Raw genomic sequence first — 18,463 nt, forward strand, 5'->3', positions numbered from 1 at the left:
GGCATTTTCCATTAAAGCATGACCATCCAAATGAAAGGATGTTTGTAATTTACTGAAATGCAGCTGCCCCTGTTCCATTCAGCCAGCTGTGCCTACACTGGCTGTAAGGTCCAACTCTCACTGCTGGTACTCCAGGGCAGCTGATGGCAACTCCCAAAACATCACCTTGTTTCAATTCAGGGCATTCTATGGATGTGTTTTCCCTGATATTCATGAATTTCTTAATTTTTGCAGCTGAAATGATGACTCTAAATTAGCTGGATGAATGTATCTGCCAACTGGCTACTGCAAAAGGAGAGTTCTAGAACTCGACCATAGRCAATGCTTCTTGACAGTGTCACCCTTCATAAAATTCAGAGATGGGAAAAATCCTCCCTCCTTCAGCATCTCCTCACACCACCTTTCAAGTTACAAACACAGACAGTGTCACACTCATCACAGTTTTTTTTATTGCTCATGTTCAAACATCTTCTTCTTATTCCAGGTGCTGTTATTAGAAACAGATACAAAAAAAGGCACTAAAAGGATTTTCTCCATATGATCATGATCCTATGGCTTCAGTGACATTACATTAAAGTACCTTAAATCACCACCCTCCAGCTGAGCAGCAGAAGGCAAATATTAGTGCTTAACATCCAGTAAACAGAGGTACTCCTATATGAGAATGGGACAGGAGGRCTGAGACAGGCTGAAAACTCACCCCCATCTCCCCCATTAAGGCTGTAGGTGCTAAACCACACCAGTCCCTCCAGGAGAMTCCTCAAAGCCTGGCTCAGGGCTTTTCAGGGTGTGCCTGCAGGGCACAGGGAGGGGTAGATTGGGCTACATCACTGTATCAATGCCCTTCCCTGCAAAGTGCAAGAGAGAAAGCAGTTTGCTAACCAGTGAAAGTATTTTGCAAAGTATTTTGCATCTKTGAGCTCCCCTGAGGGGGACTGAAAACAGTTTTTTTTGCAATAAGATGGAATTCTGTAGGCAAAAGGTGGTCAAACSTTCCCTGTCAGATCAAGACTCCTCTTGCTTCCTTCAAGGGGTAGCAACACACTGGGATAATGATCAAATCTGACCAAGGGAGGGATGGGTTCCACATTGCCAGGAGATGAAAGACAAAAGGAGAATTAAAAAAAAAATCCATTGTTATAAAGGAGAAGCAGCCTTGGATATAACAWATCCCATGCACAATGCTCCATGTTGCCCTGAACTGACAGTGTGCTCTACTTTTAATGCTATTCATTTCCATATTAAAAAKAAGAGCTGCTGAAGGCCACATCTGGTCTTCAAACACACTTAATTATCCTGCCGAGCAACCTCTTTCTTTTCAAACATTTTATTGGCAGGCTAACAGTTCATATTCAAACTGGAAGTAATTCTAAGCCCAACCAGAATAATTTCAGGTAAACTGGAGCACTGCCCCACCTGCCTATTTAATTCCATATCCTTTGCCTTTTAATAAAGGAGACCCGCACCTTTTAATTTCTGTTTTTAGATAGCATMAAAAATAATAAGAGAGTAGTCAGGTTAGAGTAGTCTGTTCACATCTCCTGGCAGATTAAACAAGGAGTTCTTACACCAGGAAGCAGCAGAACACACAGGCCTAACTCTGATGAAGAAATACATTAAATTTATCTCCTATATAACTTGCAATTTTTTCTCAGATGGTGTCAAACTGGTACTCTGCAAAGTCAGGARCAGCAAAAACTGCATGCCATGCTAGACAGCTGGACACAGCATTTCTCTTTCAACCCAGTCACACTGCCAGGCATCGCTGCCAGTGAGGTCAGTGATGAACARTAACGCATTTGCAGGGCAAACATGAGGCATTTTCAAATGGTTGAGCCCATTCAGCCAGTGAGGGATGACACAAGCAATCTTGTGGTCATGAGCAGGGAGGACAGGGAGCACCAGATAGGAAAATCTAAACCAGGAATGCCCAAATCCAGTAAGAAGCTTTTCTTCTCACAGGGGATTCTGATATTATCATGACCAATGCCATTCTTGTCCCTCCTGGAGCTCACACAACCAGAAACACATCCTTGCAGTTTTTGTGACTCAACAAGCTCTGAGCCAGGCTTCTYTCCTTAACTGCAGGTTCCAAGCTCCTCATTATACTGGAACTTTTCATGTTAAATTAAAAGAGCAAAACAAGCTCCTTATCACAAAGATGATTAATGGAAAATTGTTGTGCTTGCAGTTACAGGGGTTTGGGAAATTAATGKGCTGTCCTGTATCAAAGCCCACAGCTGTGGCCTGCTGGAGCAGTCAAAGTCACTGGCCAATGGTCCTTGGCTCACAGTATCAAAGGAAATGAAGAAAGTGCAGATTTCTTGGGACAGGAGTTGGCACTCACTAGACTACAGCTCCAGCATCACCAGTGCACACCACAGAGATCCAGGAGATCCAGRTGCCATCACACTGCACTCAGAGAGTGCCTGCAGGACACAGGATCCATAACCCAAACCCAGCAGAACACTCATCCCTGACTCCAGGCCATTCTAAGTTCAGCTCCTAACCTGCCTTAGCCCACTACAGACAATCTGATTGTAGGGACCTTGGATTAGTGAAGTGAAGCTTTCCAGTGTAAACACGATTAGGCATGAGTCATATACCTATTACAGTTGCCTATGAAGATATTTCACAACCCTGTATTAAAATAAAGGAATATTTTCTTAYCTAGCAGCCAAGTTCCAAGTCCTCTTTCTGTTTGTGAAATATTACCCTGCCTTTTCCTATCTCCACTCCATCAGGGAGWGTATCATGGAGCCAAACTCATCTGCTAAGGCACAAGGAGGGAAAAAGGGCAGAATTCACTTATTCAGAGGACAAAATTAATCTTGAGGTTATTATAAGACGTGTTCATTCGAAAGTGCCATGTGAAGATAAAAATCTATCAGAGGATCAAAGCTGCAGCTTCATACTATGCAGCTCCTTTAATGTCATTGTTTCAGCTTCAGATGTGGGCTTGCTAATGTGAGGATCCCCACCAGGGAGGAGAGGATTCCACAGAAGCCAATCACTCCTGGGTTGGTCTTGTAGATTCCCAGGGCATCCAAAGGGCCTGAGAGATCACAGAGGTTYTTCACCAAGTCCAGCAGCAAAGGAGGATTCCTTTTTAGCACCTGAAAGAGCTGGAGGAGAAAACCCTGCAAACCATCACTTTTCCCACCATTTAGCTCCTCATCGTGTTTCTGCCAGAAGCAATTCTCCCTCGTCTTTTCCTCCAGCGCAGCTTGTTCCAGCCTCCAGAAGATCTCATACCAGTCCCTGGCCAGATTAATCAGCAGTGAGTAATAGTAGCACTTGGTAGCCCAATTSTGCCACTTGGGTTTGTCGATGTCCGGCTGGAGGCCGACGCTCCTCAGCCAGAGCACGGCRTCACACACGAAGTACAGGGCCCGGCTGAGGTGGGAGGCAGTGAGGCAGAARCGAGGAACCACCTCTGGCAGCTCTGCAGTTCTCCTGGCTGCCACCAAGGCGTGCACCATGTTGCCCAGTCTGAGCACTGCAAGAAACCCCACAAAGGTTAGCACGGCCTGGCCTTGCGCAGGACTCGGCCTGCCACTGTCCACGTGGACTTTAAAGAAATTTAGATGGCTTTGGGTATCTGGATGGTTAAGCATTGTGAGGAAAGGGGTGTAAACATCTCAGTTCTGTGCAAACATCACCAGCCATGACCTACACATTTGCAGCCTCTCCTGCCACTCTGTCCTCACACCGGGGTGCCCTCTGGACCAGTATCATCCTCAGCTCTGCAGGGCTCAGTGCCAGCAAATAAAAAACACAAACAGAGCCTCTAATTTCAGCTGCACATCTCACTGGCTTTCACCTCACTCTGTGGACAGAACATGTTACTGCATTAATCCTATTGCAACCACAAGCTACARCTTTCCTAAGTGTCTGTGAAAGCTGGTGATTCACGTGCTGAGCACAGAGACCAAAGTCCCTCCTCAGCCATGAATCAGTCACAGGGACATGTAGCTGCCTGCAAACTGTGTAGAACAGTGTATTCCATTTCCAGCCACAATATATGGCAAAGCTGATTTCACCCACTGCACACTTTGGGTTTTTTCCYGCTGAATGTTAATGCAATATTATGCAAAACACTTTTTACACCCTGCTGCCTTGTCACAGTGACAGATGTTGGCAGCACCCAAGCTTGGTGGAATTGCAAGAGCCCTGAATTTAGGCCTGATGTCTGTTAAGTGATTTGTTTAGCAGAAGCAAGTGAATTATGGCTATGCTGATAAAGCAATTGGCCTCCCCTCTAGAAATTACCATACTCTGGAGCTAATGGAATAATAAACAAATCCATGGCAATATAACAGATTAGAATATTTGCCTCATAGATCGCAGCAGTTCCAGGATTGAGCAACTGAGAAGTGGGTGGAAGACCAAGCTGAAAACAAGTGATACAAACATTGTAACAGCTGTAACCATCGTGGATGCAACCGTGACACACGGTGGAGTGATGCAAACTGTCAGGCTGTGAGAGAAGTGTGGAAGGGTATGTGATTTAGTAGAGTATAAATGCTAAAGAAAATTAATATGTTAAGTAGGATATAAAAGCCATATTGAAGGATGGTCCTTAAGAGGGTGATTTTTTGGCATGATGATCTTTTAATGCTGGGCTGTCTCAACCCATCAGCTGGAAGGACTAATGAGCACACAGTGAGCCAGCCTGGCCTTGYAACCCTGCTCTGTCCTTGAACAGAGATGACAACTTGGCCTCTGCAGCAACAGCTGTTAACTTACTCCTCTCGTCCTTCCAGCAGTAATTCCGATTGCCTAACTGGAGAGGAGGCAGAGGAAGTAAAAAGTTCCTATTTGGCCTTGCCTAACYTGGCAAGCCATGGCAGGGATAAGGCCTATTGACAAATTTGTAAATATACTAGAAGAGGTTTTGTGGCTCAAGGTAAGTTAACTACAGAAAACACAAGGCCAGGATCTRTTTTGCTGGAAGAAGCAAGTGAAGATCTTATCCCTCTAGACACCAGGTACTTACTTTTCCGGCCAGAGCTCATGCTAGATTCCAACTGCTTGAGTTTCATTACCAGCTTCTTTTTATCGGCCTTATTCTCTATTAAATAGCTAAGCAACATGCATGTGTACTGAGTGGCTCTGGAAGGGAAAAAACGAGGAGAGGGGGACACAGGTGAGACACGGACAATCACAGGATGGCAGCAGCAGGGCAGGTTTATTTCACAGAATCACAGCATTGTCAGGGTTGGAAGGGATTTCTGGAGATCAYGAGGTCATGCCTCACTCTCAAGGCAGGGTCACCTGGAGCAGGTGACACAGGAACATATCCAGGTGTCTTTGGGATGTCTCCGGAGAGAGAGACTCCAGGACCTCCGGTGCTCTGCCACCCGCAATGGAAAGAAGTTCTTCCTCACGCTGAGGTCAAACTCCTTGTGTTTTAATTAACGGCCATTACTCCTGGTCCTGCCGCGAGGCACCAGCTTACAGAGCGTGGCACCGTCCTGTGACACCGGCCTTGGGAACGGAAGGTGCCCGCGCCGGGCAGGGCTGTGAGGGGAAGGACCGCGGCCCGGCGGGACGGGCCCTGCCTCGGTGCTGGGGGAGCCCCGAGGGGACGCCTGTCCCCACACTCACCGGAAGAGCTGGTCGCGGCCCTGGCTGCGGTTGGTGAAGTTCACGAAGCCGTCCATGGCTCGGCAGCACCGCGGGAGGATCGCGGGGGCCGCGGCCGCTCCGCCCCGCTGCGCTCGGGCCCCGCCCCGCTGCGGAACGTTCCGCTGCGCGCCGCGTTCCCGGCCGGGCTGCGGCACTGTTACCACGGCAACCGTCAACAGCGGGGCAGCGGCGGTGTCACCGCTAAAGGCTTCCCCCGGCCGGGAGCCGGCGGCAGCGCAGCGCCCGCGGAGGATCCTCCCGGGACAGCCGGAGGAGCTCAGCCCGGCCATTCGGACTCCAAACCGGCCCTTCGGACCCCAAACCGGCCCTTCGGACCCCAACCCGGCCCTTCAGACCCCGGCCCCGCTCCCAGGTCAGCCCCTGTGAAGGGGGTGGGCCCGGGTGAGCATGGCCCCCCAGCAGAGGTGAAGCTCAAAACCACCCGGTGCCTTGGAAACGGAGTATAAAACTTCCAGTGGGAGCACCTGCTTCCCAAGTGAATTGTCGGGATTTTATGCAGGCCGAATAAGTCTGTTAATGAAGCTAATATTTTTGAATGTTTTGTCATAATTCTTATATAAACTTGTTGCAAAGTGTTCAGGCTCCCTTTCCCTGTGGGCAGCCTGCAGATCCCTGKGTGGCTGAAATCCCCAGAGCAGGACAAAACCCCAGGGTGACAGAGGTGACACAAGGAGAAATGAGCTGGGTAGAACACGGCCATCAATATTGAAARGAACCCCCCTTAGCCATCATTAATCATCTTTTCCCCCATTACCTCATGAAATAAGATATTGTAGGCTTCTTCGTTCTTCTGCATCCAGGGTGATTCCTGCAGCCGTGGTGCGTTTTGCATCTGGAAGGGTAGAACCATGGCAGTGAATACCCCGGAGCGTCTCCGGGAAATTCCCTCACCGTCTGAAAAGGACTGGCAAAAGGATGATGAGGAAGACTTCTTCCTGCTGGATCCTGATCGAGAGCGTGATGCATTGCCTCAGCCCTTCAGGATGATCAGGAAACTGCTGATGCAGGTTTTTGAGAGTGCTATGGAAATCATTGAAAGAAGGGAGATGCTCCGAGAAGCACAAAACCTRAAAGTCCAGCCCAGAAAATGCTTTCCTACAGCTTCATTCCAGGTACAGAGCCTCTCACAGCAGAGACAGCATTAGCCACCGTGGCAGATTTTGTCATTCTTCTCTTCATCACCTTCCTCAGAATCCACCACCATCTCACTGGTTCACTTTAAAAGCCTGCAGCTTCTAAGCTTGCCTGACAGGTTCTGCTTCCCACTCAACTATCACACTGCTCTGAAAAGAGAGAAGCAGGTATTAAACACTAAATTCCCCTTCAGATTCCCAGGCTGGCTCCACCCTCATTTGCAGAGGAGAAGGTAATTAGTCAGTAGCACACAAGTGGGCAAGCTCAGCTCTGTGTTATGGTGAGCAGAATGACAGTGCTGCCTTCCCCATTATTGTGTGGGGGTGTCCAGGAGGATGCACTGCTGTCTGCTGGTGTTCTGTGATTGCCTGGAGGAGCTCAGCACCCCATCACAACTCTGCATGAGAGTTGGAGGGCTGAATTCTCCTGAGTTCTTGGCCTTTAAAGCCCCTTCTGTTCRTGGGAAAGGAAAAAGTGGGAGCAAACTTTCTCATTCCTAACACAGACCAATCTCTGTGACAGAGATGAGACAGCTCCCCTGCTCTTCTAGGGAAGGAACGCATCAAAATGTTTCCCTTGTAGAATAAATCAGCAGTTTCTCGTGAATAGGTCAGGGATATATCCATCAGCATGGCTGATGTGTCCTCCACTGGGAAGGAGTTGGGTACACTCATCTTTTCCCTCTCTTGGCAGGTAACTGGAAGAGCCAATTGCCTTGCACTGTCTGGAAAATACATCTTTGTTGGCCTGTCCATGGGTCTGACTGCCTTCAGCAAGGGAAACTTGAAGGATGTCTGTGCTTGGGATGCAGCCAAGACAGAGATCTGTGCCATCCATGCCTCGGATTTAGGGAACGAGTGCCACGTCCTGCTTGCTGTGGATGAAATGGGTTAGTGTGATGTGGATTTCCTTGCCCTGGTGGGGGATCACTGAATTGGCAGCAGTGCTACAGAAGAATGTGAGATCAGGAGGAACAGTAGAATGGCTGATAGGTTTCCTGGAAAGCCCTGTGAAGAGGGTGTTGGATAACTAACAGATTGCAGGGTAACAGGGTGGCCTTAGGGCCTTATGATTAGCAGAGGGTGTGGGTTTGGTGACCTCTCTGGAGCAGCAGAGGCAGCTGCAGAGCTGWGGGTGAAGCACAATAAATTTTAGGAACATCTTGAGCTGGGCAGAAAGAGCCATTTCTTGGTATGACCATCCCTGCCTGTGACCTGTCCCTGCATCTGTTATTAGTTCATTAGTTCATCTGAATTCATCAATTCTGGTGAAGATACTTTTCAGACTGGCTAATCAATCCATCTCTGTGCACCATCAAATGTTTACTGGTGCTRGTATAAGGAAGCCAGCAAAAGTTTAGTGCTGGAAAAGTGGGTTATTTTTCCCTGGGCCCAGGRAAAATTGTACTCCCGTTCAATCTCCTGCACATGTTGTACCAGTTATCTCCCAAAAGCACGGCTAACATTTGYTCACTTTTCTCTCCCTCCTCCTGCTACTTTCGTATTTCTGTTTCAGGGCTTGTCTGGCTCCTCTTCTTTCACAAGGAAAGCTTCCTTCTCACTAAAGTCCTAAATGAAGTGGTGAGTACTGAGCTAATTCCATAAACACTTGCCACAGACTGGGAAGTAATCAATCATGAGGAGTATTAATTGCCCTCAGAAGTTTATTCATAGGCARCAGCACTCCAAGACTGCTGCCCAATATTTATCCTTGTTCTTCCAACAATCTGCCTGAACTGCTGAGAGCCACGGAGCTCTCTGAATCGGTGATGTTGCTTTGATCAGCCCATTTTCCCTTGGCAGGCAGATATCAGCCAGAGAAGCGCTTGTGTGGAGGTGGTGCTGTCCCGCCGAGGTGATTATGCAGGAATCCTGCTGCAAGGCAAGTGCAGGCACTGCTGTGTTTGGCGATTCTTGTGTTCTGAGAGAGGGGCAGCAGCAATATCTTTGAAATCTGTAAGTGTTCTGGGTACCCGGGATTGTGTTACAACCATCCCAGTCTCTCCTCCAGCTYACAGAGCTGCCCCTGCCACTCCCTGTCCCCTCCTCGGTGTGGATCAGGACTGATCCCAAAAGTGAGCTGTTTGGAACTGGTCAGTGCAGTTCCCAGCTCCCAGGAGGCTCAGTGAAAGCCCGTTTCCCTCTCCAGAACTACCAAACTCAGTTCTTCCTCTGGTTTGCTATGGCTCATTTTTATACAGGAAAGATGTAGACCTGGAGAATTTTATCTGTAGACATAGGCCAGAGAGCACAGAGAACCTCTAAAAATACTGCAAGAAACTCCTTGCTGCAACATTCTTGGCAGACAGATTTTCTGGACCCATGTTTGGTGGACTCTGCCTGGACACCTGCTGAAAATGAGATGTGTAGCATTTACAGAGAACTAATGTGAGACCATGTCTCACTTTCTGCTTTCTACTCTACAACTCAGAGGCTACAAGTCAAATTCTTAGCTGAGTTGCTTCATGGTATTTCTTTGGTGGAAAAGACCTTGAGGACTTGAGCTGGAGGTTGAGATGTTAGTCTCAGTCAAGCATGTCAAGCCTCAAGTGAAGGGGAGGTGGGCTGCATGGAATTCACRGAGATTTTATATTTAAAAAAATGCACAGATCTTTTTATAACTATATAAGGTAACAGAGRCTGTTTGCCCAAAAGACCTTTTCTCCTTGTTTTCAATTGCTTAACATGTTTTCCCAATGCAGACAGCACAAAAGCTTGGCTGGAGATCTACCAATTGCCTAAGGATTCCTGGCTGACAGAGATGGAAAAGAAAGCAGTTGCTGCAGAAGCGCTGGCTTGCAGTGAGAGCTTCTCTTCTGAGGTACAAAACWGTTCCATCTCCCTCTGTGCTATTTTTTCTTACAACTTTTTGCTCACAGGTATTCTCCCAAGCCTTGCTGCTGTAGATAGTGACAGCAAAACCCAGCCTGAAAATTGCTGTTGGCCCAGAGAAATGGTGTGTCTCTACAGCTGCTGCAGCTGCCCATCCCACATTTCATAAGGCCTTTGTCTTATTGGGACATGTTTACTCTCCCAAGACAGGCTTTCCAAAGAGATTCCCCTGGTCCCAGGGTTAGTGTTGCTGCTGCCCCTCCCTGAAACTGGCAGCTCATTTCTGGGCAGCATTGCTCCATCGGAGGGGGCCCTGTGTAAGGGTATTCCCACATGGCTTCTCCCTGATGTTACTGGGGGAAGGTGAAGAGGAATCAGGCAGGATCCTCCRTTTGGGAGTCTGGCCCTGAAGCAGGGTTTGTGTTTTAGGTACAAGAGGAGCCTGGTGGGGTCATGGCCTCACCCACCTGAGCAGGGCAGAGTCTCTGCCTGTGTGCACCAACCACTGTCACCACTGGTTCTTCAGCAGAAAACTCAGGAGCTGCATGGAGATGGTTCTGCAGAGATGGTCACTGGCCTCAGTGACTGTYCTGAGCTCACATGGGAGATTTTAAGAACTGAGCCAATGCTTAACTCTCTTCTCTATCACTTTCCTTCAGCTGGATTTCATCTCTCAGCACACAGACACCTCCTGCCCAGCACCTTGAGCTAACCCTCTGTGATACCTSCCTCCTAACTCTTTCCTCTTCCTTCAGCAAAGACATTGAAGAGGSAACTTCTTCTCAGCCTCAACTTTAGGACAAAAACCCCACTCAACTCAGCAAAGTTAAAAACCAACACTCAGGCATTCCCCCTTGCTGATTCCATGTAAATGACCCACRTTCCTGCCCCTTCCTTGTCAGACATGGCTGTTTACTAAGCCAGCCTTTTTCCTTTTTCTGTTTAGCCCAATGTCAGTGTGTGTGGGGTGATGCTGGTGGGCACACACTGGTGTTGGTCCCCTGTTACCTTTTCCTATTCCCAGCCAAGCATAAGAGACCTTCTCCAGTCCTGGGCTCTGTGAAGTAAAACCTGGTTCTTGCTTTCAGCAGACACTCTGCAACCTTTAGTCCAGCTTATTCTGTTTCCCTTTATTTTTTTCCTTTATTTTTTTTTTTTTTAATGAGCACTGATGTGACTCACACAGGCCTGTGCTGCAATAGGGATAATTCAGAGATGGCACAAAGATAGAAGTCTGGGCAGGATATCCTTGTAATGTAATTAAGAGAGCAGTGACCCCTCTCAAGCTTCTCTGTTTTGGCCTGAAGAATGACCCTAAACCCACTGTCTCCCAGATAGTCCCAACYCACCTTTGCATTCACATTCTTTAGGAAGCATTTGATTCCCATGCACAGGTAGAMACTCCTCAGCAGAGCACACAAGCCAGTTCTCAGGTGGGCACTTTTCTGTTGCAGGAGCCTCCTGTGTCTGCAATCCAAGCTGATGTACAGCTGGATCTCCCAGTGCTGCTGCTGACAGTGAGGCCACCCAAACCCATTACAGGTCAGGACTGATTCTGTATGTGCAGCCTGTTTCAGGTGCCAAAAGATTGGTGGCCCCTAGAAATACAGAACAGGTCAGAAAGTTTCAGTTACATGATCTCTGGTCCCTTCCTGACCYGTCTTTCTAGTTACACGTAACCCTGCAGTGGGAGTTGCTTCCTACCAGACCATCTCACATGTCACCTTTGCCAGCACAAAATACTTCAGGGTGTCTCAGAGAGGGTGTTATTACACCCTTGGCTTCAGTGTCATTGGAGAGGGAGCAGGCTGCTTCCTAGATCCTAAAAGCACCCCTAGTTCATCACCCTGAGTCCTGGATTTACAGAAAAATACCAAGCACGAGGAAAGAACARATTTTGTGCTGGGAAAATGCCACAGAAAGGCAAGGTGAGCAAGGTCCTCAGAGTCTTGCCCCAATCCCTGCCTTCAAATACTGGAAAATGGACAAGTGATGTGGAAAATCCCACAAAAGATAAAGAATATTCTGCTTCAAGACAATGCCACCCCCAGATGCCTCCATGGTGTCTGCTTCATGGTTKCTGCTCCTGCAGGGCTGTGCCTTTTCCCTCTGTGTTCCAAACCCAGGCACGAGTTTCAAAGGCCCCGTGGATGCCCTGAAGGARGTGGATGATGGCAGCATGCTTGGCTTGGGGTACAACCACCTGATCAAGGATTCCCAGTGGGAGCTGCAGGAAGCAATCTTCCGTAGCACTTACCGGGAGTATCTGGAGGCTGAGGGTGTGACCAAGGAGGAGATCCCCAGGTGAGAGGGAGCACCAGCCACGATTTCAGCCCATAAATCATCAGCACAGGGCACTTAGCACGTGTAGATGGAAGCCTCTGTCTTAGTTTTGCTTCCTTCATCCCAAGGCTTCAGGGCAGGGGCTGGAGCCATTCCAATTTATCAAAGYTTTTCTTTTACATATATTCCTTCCTTTTTTTTCAGACATGCTACCTTTCATTTCCTCCTGCCTAGCCGGATCCTGATGGGACCTGAAATGAAARTGCAGCCAGGTAATCCAAATGGACAAAAAGCTGTTAATCTGTGAAGCACAGACTTTGCATGACATTGAGCTCCTGTGAGAGCTCAGTGAGTCTTGCTTGCATCCACTTTGTAAATTCCATCTCCAAGGACATAAGCCTGGGTAAACTGTTAGCCCCAAGACTTTTAACTTACTGGCATGGAGTGAAAAAAAAAAAAAAAAAAAAAAAAACCAAAACAGCTTACCTCCATAGTTTAAAAAATCCCATTACATCCATCTCCAAAAAAAACCCCAAACCAAAACACCCCCACGCCCCACCAAAAAAAAATAAAAAGGAGGCATATAGCCAGGGTAAAAATGACAAACAAAGGGAGAGGTGGTTCTGGTTTAGTTTCTGTGTGAGCAGAGTTTCTGTTAATGAGACCTTTCTAAATGGTGTTTTGGTGTCCTGGATTGTTCTGTTCTTTGTTCCCAGTCTTCCTCTCTTTTTGTCATCCCCTTCTCTGTACCAGATATTCCAGTTGGCATCGGTGTGCACTGGGATGGAAATCACAATTTCTGCTTGTACTTACTTAACCGTTCACTCAAGGAGAAAGGAGGTAAGAAAGTTTTGCTTTCTCCAGCAAAGAGATTTCTGTGGCCAGTGGCTGTCATTCTGCCAGGTCTTTATGATTCAGGGAGATGAGGAATTGGGAGGAGAGCTGACTCACATCTTGTGGGTTAGGCTGGCATTTGGATTGTGGGGCTCTGTGTTGCACAAGCTGGCAGTGTTTTCAGTGAAGTCACTCTGGCAGGAGGCTGCAGAACAGTGCCTGTTTTGTGGGGAAAATGGATGCWAGTACCATGAGAAATAACACTCTGCACCTTCTTACAGTTGTCTCTYTTTACATCATTCTATTTAGGTTCTGATCTGAAGCCTGATGTTGTGTGGCCGTGTGCAGCTCCAATTGCATGCTCAGCTGTCAGCTCCTGCTCCAGGTACCTGGCACTGGCAGGTGAAGATGCAACAATAACTATTTGGGATAAACACCTAGGTGAGCTTGCCCTTTGGGACTGTGTGTTGGYATCACTGTGGATGAAGTGCACTTTTGCCTGGGAATTTGAAGCTCTGGCTCTGTGAACAGGGGGTTGATAATGAGTTTARAAGCAAATCTGAAGATAGTTTGGGTTCAGAAGTTGCCAGCACAGAATGACTGCCCTGGCTCTTTCAGAGCCATCCCCACCCATGGCAATGCAGGGGCTGGAACTGCCATAGCAAGRACTGATGACAGTGTTGCCCTGAGGCTGTGAGACAGTGACAGTCACTGCCTTGCCCCTGCACTTTCAGATCATCTTTGAGATGGTTGTGATCACAGTTCAGGCTGCCATCAGTGTCAGTGTCATCCTGCCACGATGCAGGGACTGTCCCAGAAGAAGAATCTTCTGCTATCAAGATTGTTTTGGTGGCTGCTCCCTCTGAGCAGACCACAGTACAAACTGAGCTTTCCTTGGATAAATTACCAGCTCCTTTTTTTTTCCTTCCTCAGGATACCCTCTGTCTGTGACTGCCATTCTAGAGGAACGTTTCATCCGTAGTATCCACTTTCTGTGTGATTCTGCAGCTGCCAGTGATGAGACACCTATTACAGATCCTGTCTGTCCCATCCTACAGCTTCTAGTGCTGTGTACAGACAGCTCTTTCTATTTGGTGAAAGCACCCAGGCTCGGGAAGTCCAGCATCACACTCCTGGCAGACAGGTGAGGTACACTCTGATAGACCTCATTCCAGGCAAAGAAGCCATGGTTCCAGTGGTCATGGGACCCCCAAATTTCTGTGGAGTAGAGAAATTTCTACTGCTTTTACCCAGAGGGCTCTGTCATGCTGCTGTCAGCAGCAAGTGTGGTTTTGCTAGTGCTAAAATCCAAAGGTTATGCCAGAATTAGGGGTGTTTCTGGGTTCTTCTGTGTACCAGAACACAAACACCTATAGCACAGCTCCAGGGCTGATATTGAGCTATTTGTGTCTCTGTCAGGTATTCAGGGGAACCTTTTCTTCTCTCTTCTATTCTTAACAGAGCAACTTCCCCCTACAAGTCAGAATAAACATTTCTTGCCATCTTTCTATCATTTTTGTGTCTTCTTATCCCCTTGGTTTGAGGAGAATGAAAGCTATTGCTCCCAAAGACTCTGGATTCATGCCTCCATGGCAGGCAGGGGATTTGTATCTCCAGTGTAGTTCCTTGGCAGATTTGCCTGAGGAGTTCCTGCCCAGGAGGAGACACTTTGTCTCTATCAGGAAGGGACTTGGTTGGGACTTTAGGTCACCCAGCATGCCACAAACTGTCACTGTCATTATCACAACCTCTCAGTACATGCCAGGTACATGCAGCATAAACCTGTGTCTCTTTTACAGGCCTGAAGATCCAAATCTTACTGTCAGTGCAGTGGTGCCTGTCCAGGCCTTCCCCAGTGCAGTGAGTATTACTGCCAGATCCCTTAGCAAGGGACATGTCCAGCAAAGGGTCTTGTTTCCAGCAAAGACTGTAACTGGGTGCCTACAAGTTAACAAACAGGGCAATCAGATATGGTTCTTCCCTCACATCCTTTCCCAGGCTCCAAATATTTTTACCATGAAGACTTCCTGTGTGTAGCTGGTAATGCTCAAAGGATTTTTCTTCCGTGATCTTGCTCAGTATCACCTCACACCCTTGCCCTCTAACTGGCCACTGAGGTGCACATGGTCRGGTCCAAATGAGAGGTGAACACAAGTTCAGCCAGACCTTGAAGTGGGCTCAGAAAATTTTCAGGCATGGGGACAAAAGGACTAAAAGCCACTCACCATAACAGCCATGCAGAAGGCTGGATCTAGCTCATTTATTTTCCAATCCCAACCTCCAGCATTTTCAGTCCGAGTTCTCTGTAAGGCCTGACTTTATCTCTGTTGCCCTATGACTATTGGGCAGGCAAAGAAAATTGCATCATAATTGGGGATGTGAAGTCCTGAATGTCATTCCATGTCCTTTACAGAAAATGCTTTTCAATTCTTTTACATCTGTGTGTCAATTTTGCTGCTTCAGGCCCTGATCTTCTCCTGGGATGGCACGGTGGCCCTGATGAACACTGAAACATCACAAATGGTTCACTGCTTCTATATTCCACCTCCTCATGCTGTAGCATCCTCCTGGCAGCCAGTGTTTGCAGTGGACAATGTGACCTGCTGCTTGGTACTTCGAGGTGGGTGACACCTTGGAGTGCTCATAGATACACCACCATTGGGTGCATTCAGCTGTGCACTGATCATTGATTGCTTTTTTTGGATGACTCCTGATGCAGTAGTTCACTGTTCTTGTTTCTGTCTAGGAGATGAGCAGCAGCARCCAGATGAATCAGTCCAGAGCAAAGACATTCATAGCACAATCTTCCTTTTTGACTTCAATTTCTACCCACTGAGGGATGCTTTTCCAAAGAAACCAGATTTGCCTCTCAAATCCTTTCAGGAACTGCAATGGATTGAGAGATGTAACATTTTCTTAGCTGATAGGTTTCGCCTTCTGCCTGAGAGGTAAGTGCACCTGCATTATTACAGGCTGTGGTGTTGCTGAGTTCATGCAAGGTCTCACCCTGGAGCTTCTGAGTTGTTCTGTGTGCTGAAAGAGATTTGTGTGGGTAAGGTTGGTGTTCAGGTAGATGGATTCCTGACAGCCCCCAGAACCCCTGTCCTTTCTGTCCTTCCTGAAACAACTTCAGCTGTAAGTCAGGATGCTTGGAGCAGGCTTGGTGTTCCAGATAGAAAAGGCTTGCAAGTTCGAATGTTTTTTTTTTTTTTTCATTAAACAGTTTGTGCAAGTTTGTCAGGGAATATGATCATCACGTGTTTGCATCTTCCACTGGATCCCACAGCCAGGCAGAACTGGGATCTCTTTGTACCTCTCCTCTGCCCTGCATTCCCGGGTTCGTTCGGTGTTTAAGTGGGTTTGTGCTGGAGGTTCCTCCCTTTAAGAAGGTCGGATGATGCCTTGTGTGATGTCGCCACTAGATGACACTGTGACACATATTTTTGGGGTCCTTTGCCTTGAATTCTGCTGGGAACCTGGCGCTACATCCCTGTCAATATTTTGCATTTTCTTTTCACGATGCCTTAATTCTCCAATATGAAACGAAACAGGTGGGTGCAGGTATGAGCTCGCAGCACATATCACCTGKCAGCCTTCCCTAATTCCTTGTCTCCAGGGTGAATCCTGTGGAGTTGTCCTAGCTAAGTGCAGAAAAGTTTCATCCTGTCCTACCTGCCACCAGTTCTGTCCCTCCTTCTTATAAAGCTGGAGAGAAGACTCTTGTCTGCCTTATACCAGAAAAATGGGGAAACACCACCTGCAGGGATATGCTGCTCCCTGGAACTGAGAGCTGAAGCCAGAACAGTGCAAATACAACTGCAGTGTGATCTGTGTCTAGAGAGTTTATAGGCAACAAGAAATTCAGAGGTCATTGCTGTCAGGAACACTAAACTTTAGTGCTGATTGCCATGAGGGAATCACTGAGGTTTTTGGAGACAAGAAGTAGAACTGCCTAATTTGTATTGAGCCCCAGGGGCCCTCGGGGGAGTTGTCTGAACACCTGGAGAATGTCAGGTACTGTTTTTGGTTTAACCACCCTTTCTCCCCCTGTTTTAGGCAGCAGGTACTGCTGGAAATGGAGGAGCAGCAATACTGGGATTGTCTGCAGACACAAGCAGCTGCTATGGACAGTGARATACAGAAAGCAAAGGGAGAGAAGAAGAAGTAGCCAGCCTTGCATCCTGAGGGCCAGGCTCATGATCCAGCACTGACATTTTAACAGACACTGTTCCACTYATCTCTGTCCCAGAGACCTGGAGCATCAGAGCAGTCTGGTGTGTCACAATAATACACAGGACCTTAATGAAACCTTTCCTCCAATAAAAGTCTCTTGCTCTTCATAGCACCAGCATTTTGTCACTCTGATTTTCTGTGTGTTGCTGGAGCTCACCTGTGGGTCTCATTTTCTGCTCCTACACAGATGGACAGCCAGCAGCATCCTTGTGCTTAACAAGACATCTGATCCTTTCAAAGCAGGCAGCAAATGGGCTGTGGAGGTGTCATCCCCCAAAGCATGGCAGTGCTGAGAAGCAGTGACACTGCAGCGTGTGACAGGCCTGACGCAGGATGTTCTGCAGTCCAGTTKTTCCTTTTGACTTCAAAACAGGCAGTTTTGGGACAAAACTGCTTAGGAATTACAGCCTGGAAACAGTGTGAGAAAGCTTCAGTCTTTTTGCAACTGATTGTGCTTCCAGGATGAATGCCTAACCCACAAAGAATCTGACAGATCTCCCAGGAGCTACTCCAATTTGTGTGCATGGGAGAGGGTTTTATTTTTGCTTTTTTTTTTTTTTTTTTTTTTCCCAGGTCTCCCTCTAGTGCCTCCCACAAAGGCTCAGCAGAGCATCAATGCAGGGTGCCATGGATTCAGCACAGACTGAGCTGTGTAGATGCTCTCATGCCAAGGTACCATCTCAGTTTTTCAAGTTGTCTTGTTTTGGGCTGAGTTTTGATGAGAGGTTTCAGCTCATCCTGTGGAGACAGAGTCAGCCAGAAGGTTGGGGAGGTAGGAAAAGGGAGAAGCATTTTATTTGTTTCACAGTCTCGATGCCTGGCTTTGCTCTGGAGAAGGACAAGCTATTTGAATTGAACCTTCTATTTGCCACCTTTGTGAAGGCTCTGAGGGCTGCAGTAAAAGCTTTTGTGCTGTCATTTTCCATCTGCCATGGATTACAGCTTCACAGCTCATCTGATTGTTACGGATATTGGGACTGGGCTGTGTGAGCTCCTGCCATCTGCCTCARTGCAAAGTCAGGTGGGTGAGCCCAAACCACCCTCAATGCCTGTTTAAACTCAGCCACCTGGGTCAGCACTGGAGAGAACACGGACCAATCCTTGATCCTTCCTTCTCTTCTTGCTGCAGGGGCCATACAACTTAATTATTTTATTTTCATGGTACTTTCAGAAATAATAGGCCCTCTGCTGTAGCTAGGCATAGGGGATTACTCCAGGCAGGAATTCCTATTTCTGCATTGCTTCCCATGSTGCAGGAAGCCAGCACAGCTAATACAGGACCCCTCAAACAGCACTGGGTCTAGTTCTTGCTATTTGGGCAAAAAGGACGTGTGGATCTGTGCCATCAATCCTGCCYCCATCTACTTTCCATCCACAAGAGGAATGCCCATCCATCAGAAGAGGCAGGACGGGATCTGCTGAACAGTCAGATGTACTGTGCATGCACCAGTTCATGTGTATTCATCTCAAGATGTACTTATTTGTTCGCAGTTCGA

At 47.6% G+C, this 18,463-nt stretch overlaps 2 protein-coding genes across 2 annotated transcripts; one reads left to right on the forward strand and one right to left on the reverse strand.

Moving 5' to 3' along the window:
- Nucleotides 1-868: 868 nt before the first annotated feature.
- Nucleotides 869-6,469, reverse strand: PEX11A (peroxisomal biogenesis factor 11 alpha). The gene is made up of 4 exons (XM_057365846.1): nt 6,407-6,469; nt 5,611-6,012; nt 5,000-5,115; nt 869-3,499 (listed from the first exon to the last, which is right to left on the reverse strand). The coding sequence occupies exons 2-4, from the start codon at nt 5,919-5,921 to the stop codon at nt 2,934-2,936; spliced, it is 993 nt and encodes a 330-aa protein (XP_057221829.1). The 5' UTR covers nt 5,922-6,012; nt 6,407-6,469; the 3' UTR covers nt 869-2,933.
- WDR93 (WD repeat domain 93) lies at nt 6,418-17,074 on the forward strand. Its single transcript, XM_057365847.1, has 15 exons — nt 6,418-6,764; nt 7,480-7,675; nt 8,302-8,366; nt 8,589-8,667; nt 9,488-9,606; nt 11,072-11,159; nt 11,744-11,921; nt 12,105-12,172; nt 12,654-12,740; nt 13,044-13,175; nt 13,668-13,878; nt 14,534-14,594; nt 15,198-15,354; nt 15,481-15,682; nt 16,791-17,074. Exons 1-15 carry the CDS (start codon nt 6,501-6,503, stop codon nt 16,900-16,902), a joined length of 2,019 nt encoding a protein of 672 aa, XP_057221830.1. The 5' UTR covers nt 6,418-6,500; the 3' UTR covers nt 16,903-17,074.
- The last annotated feature ends 1,389 nt before the right edge of the window (nt 17,075-18,463 follow it).

This window comes from Malurus melanocephalus, unplaced genomic scaffold (genome assembly GCF_030028575.1).
Source record: "Malurus melanocephalus ecotype Western Australia unplaced genomic scaffold, MMel_1.1 scaffold_58, whole genome shotgun sequence".
Classification (NCBI taxonomy): domain Eukaryota; kingdom Metazoa; phylum Chordata; class Aves; order Passeriformes; family Maluridae; genus Malurus; species Malurus melanocephalus.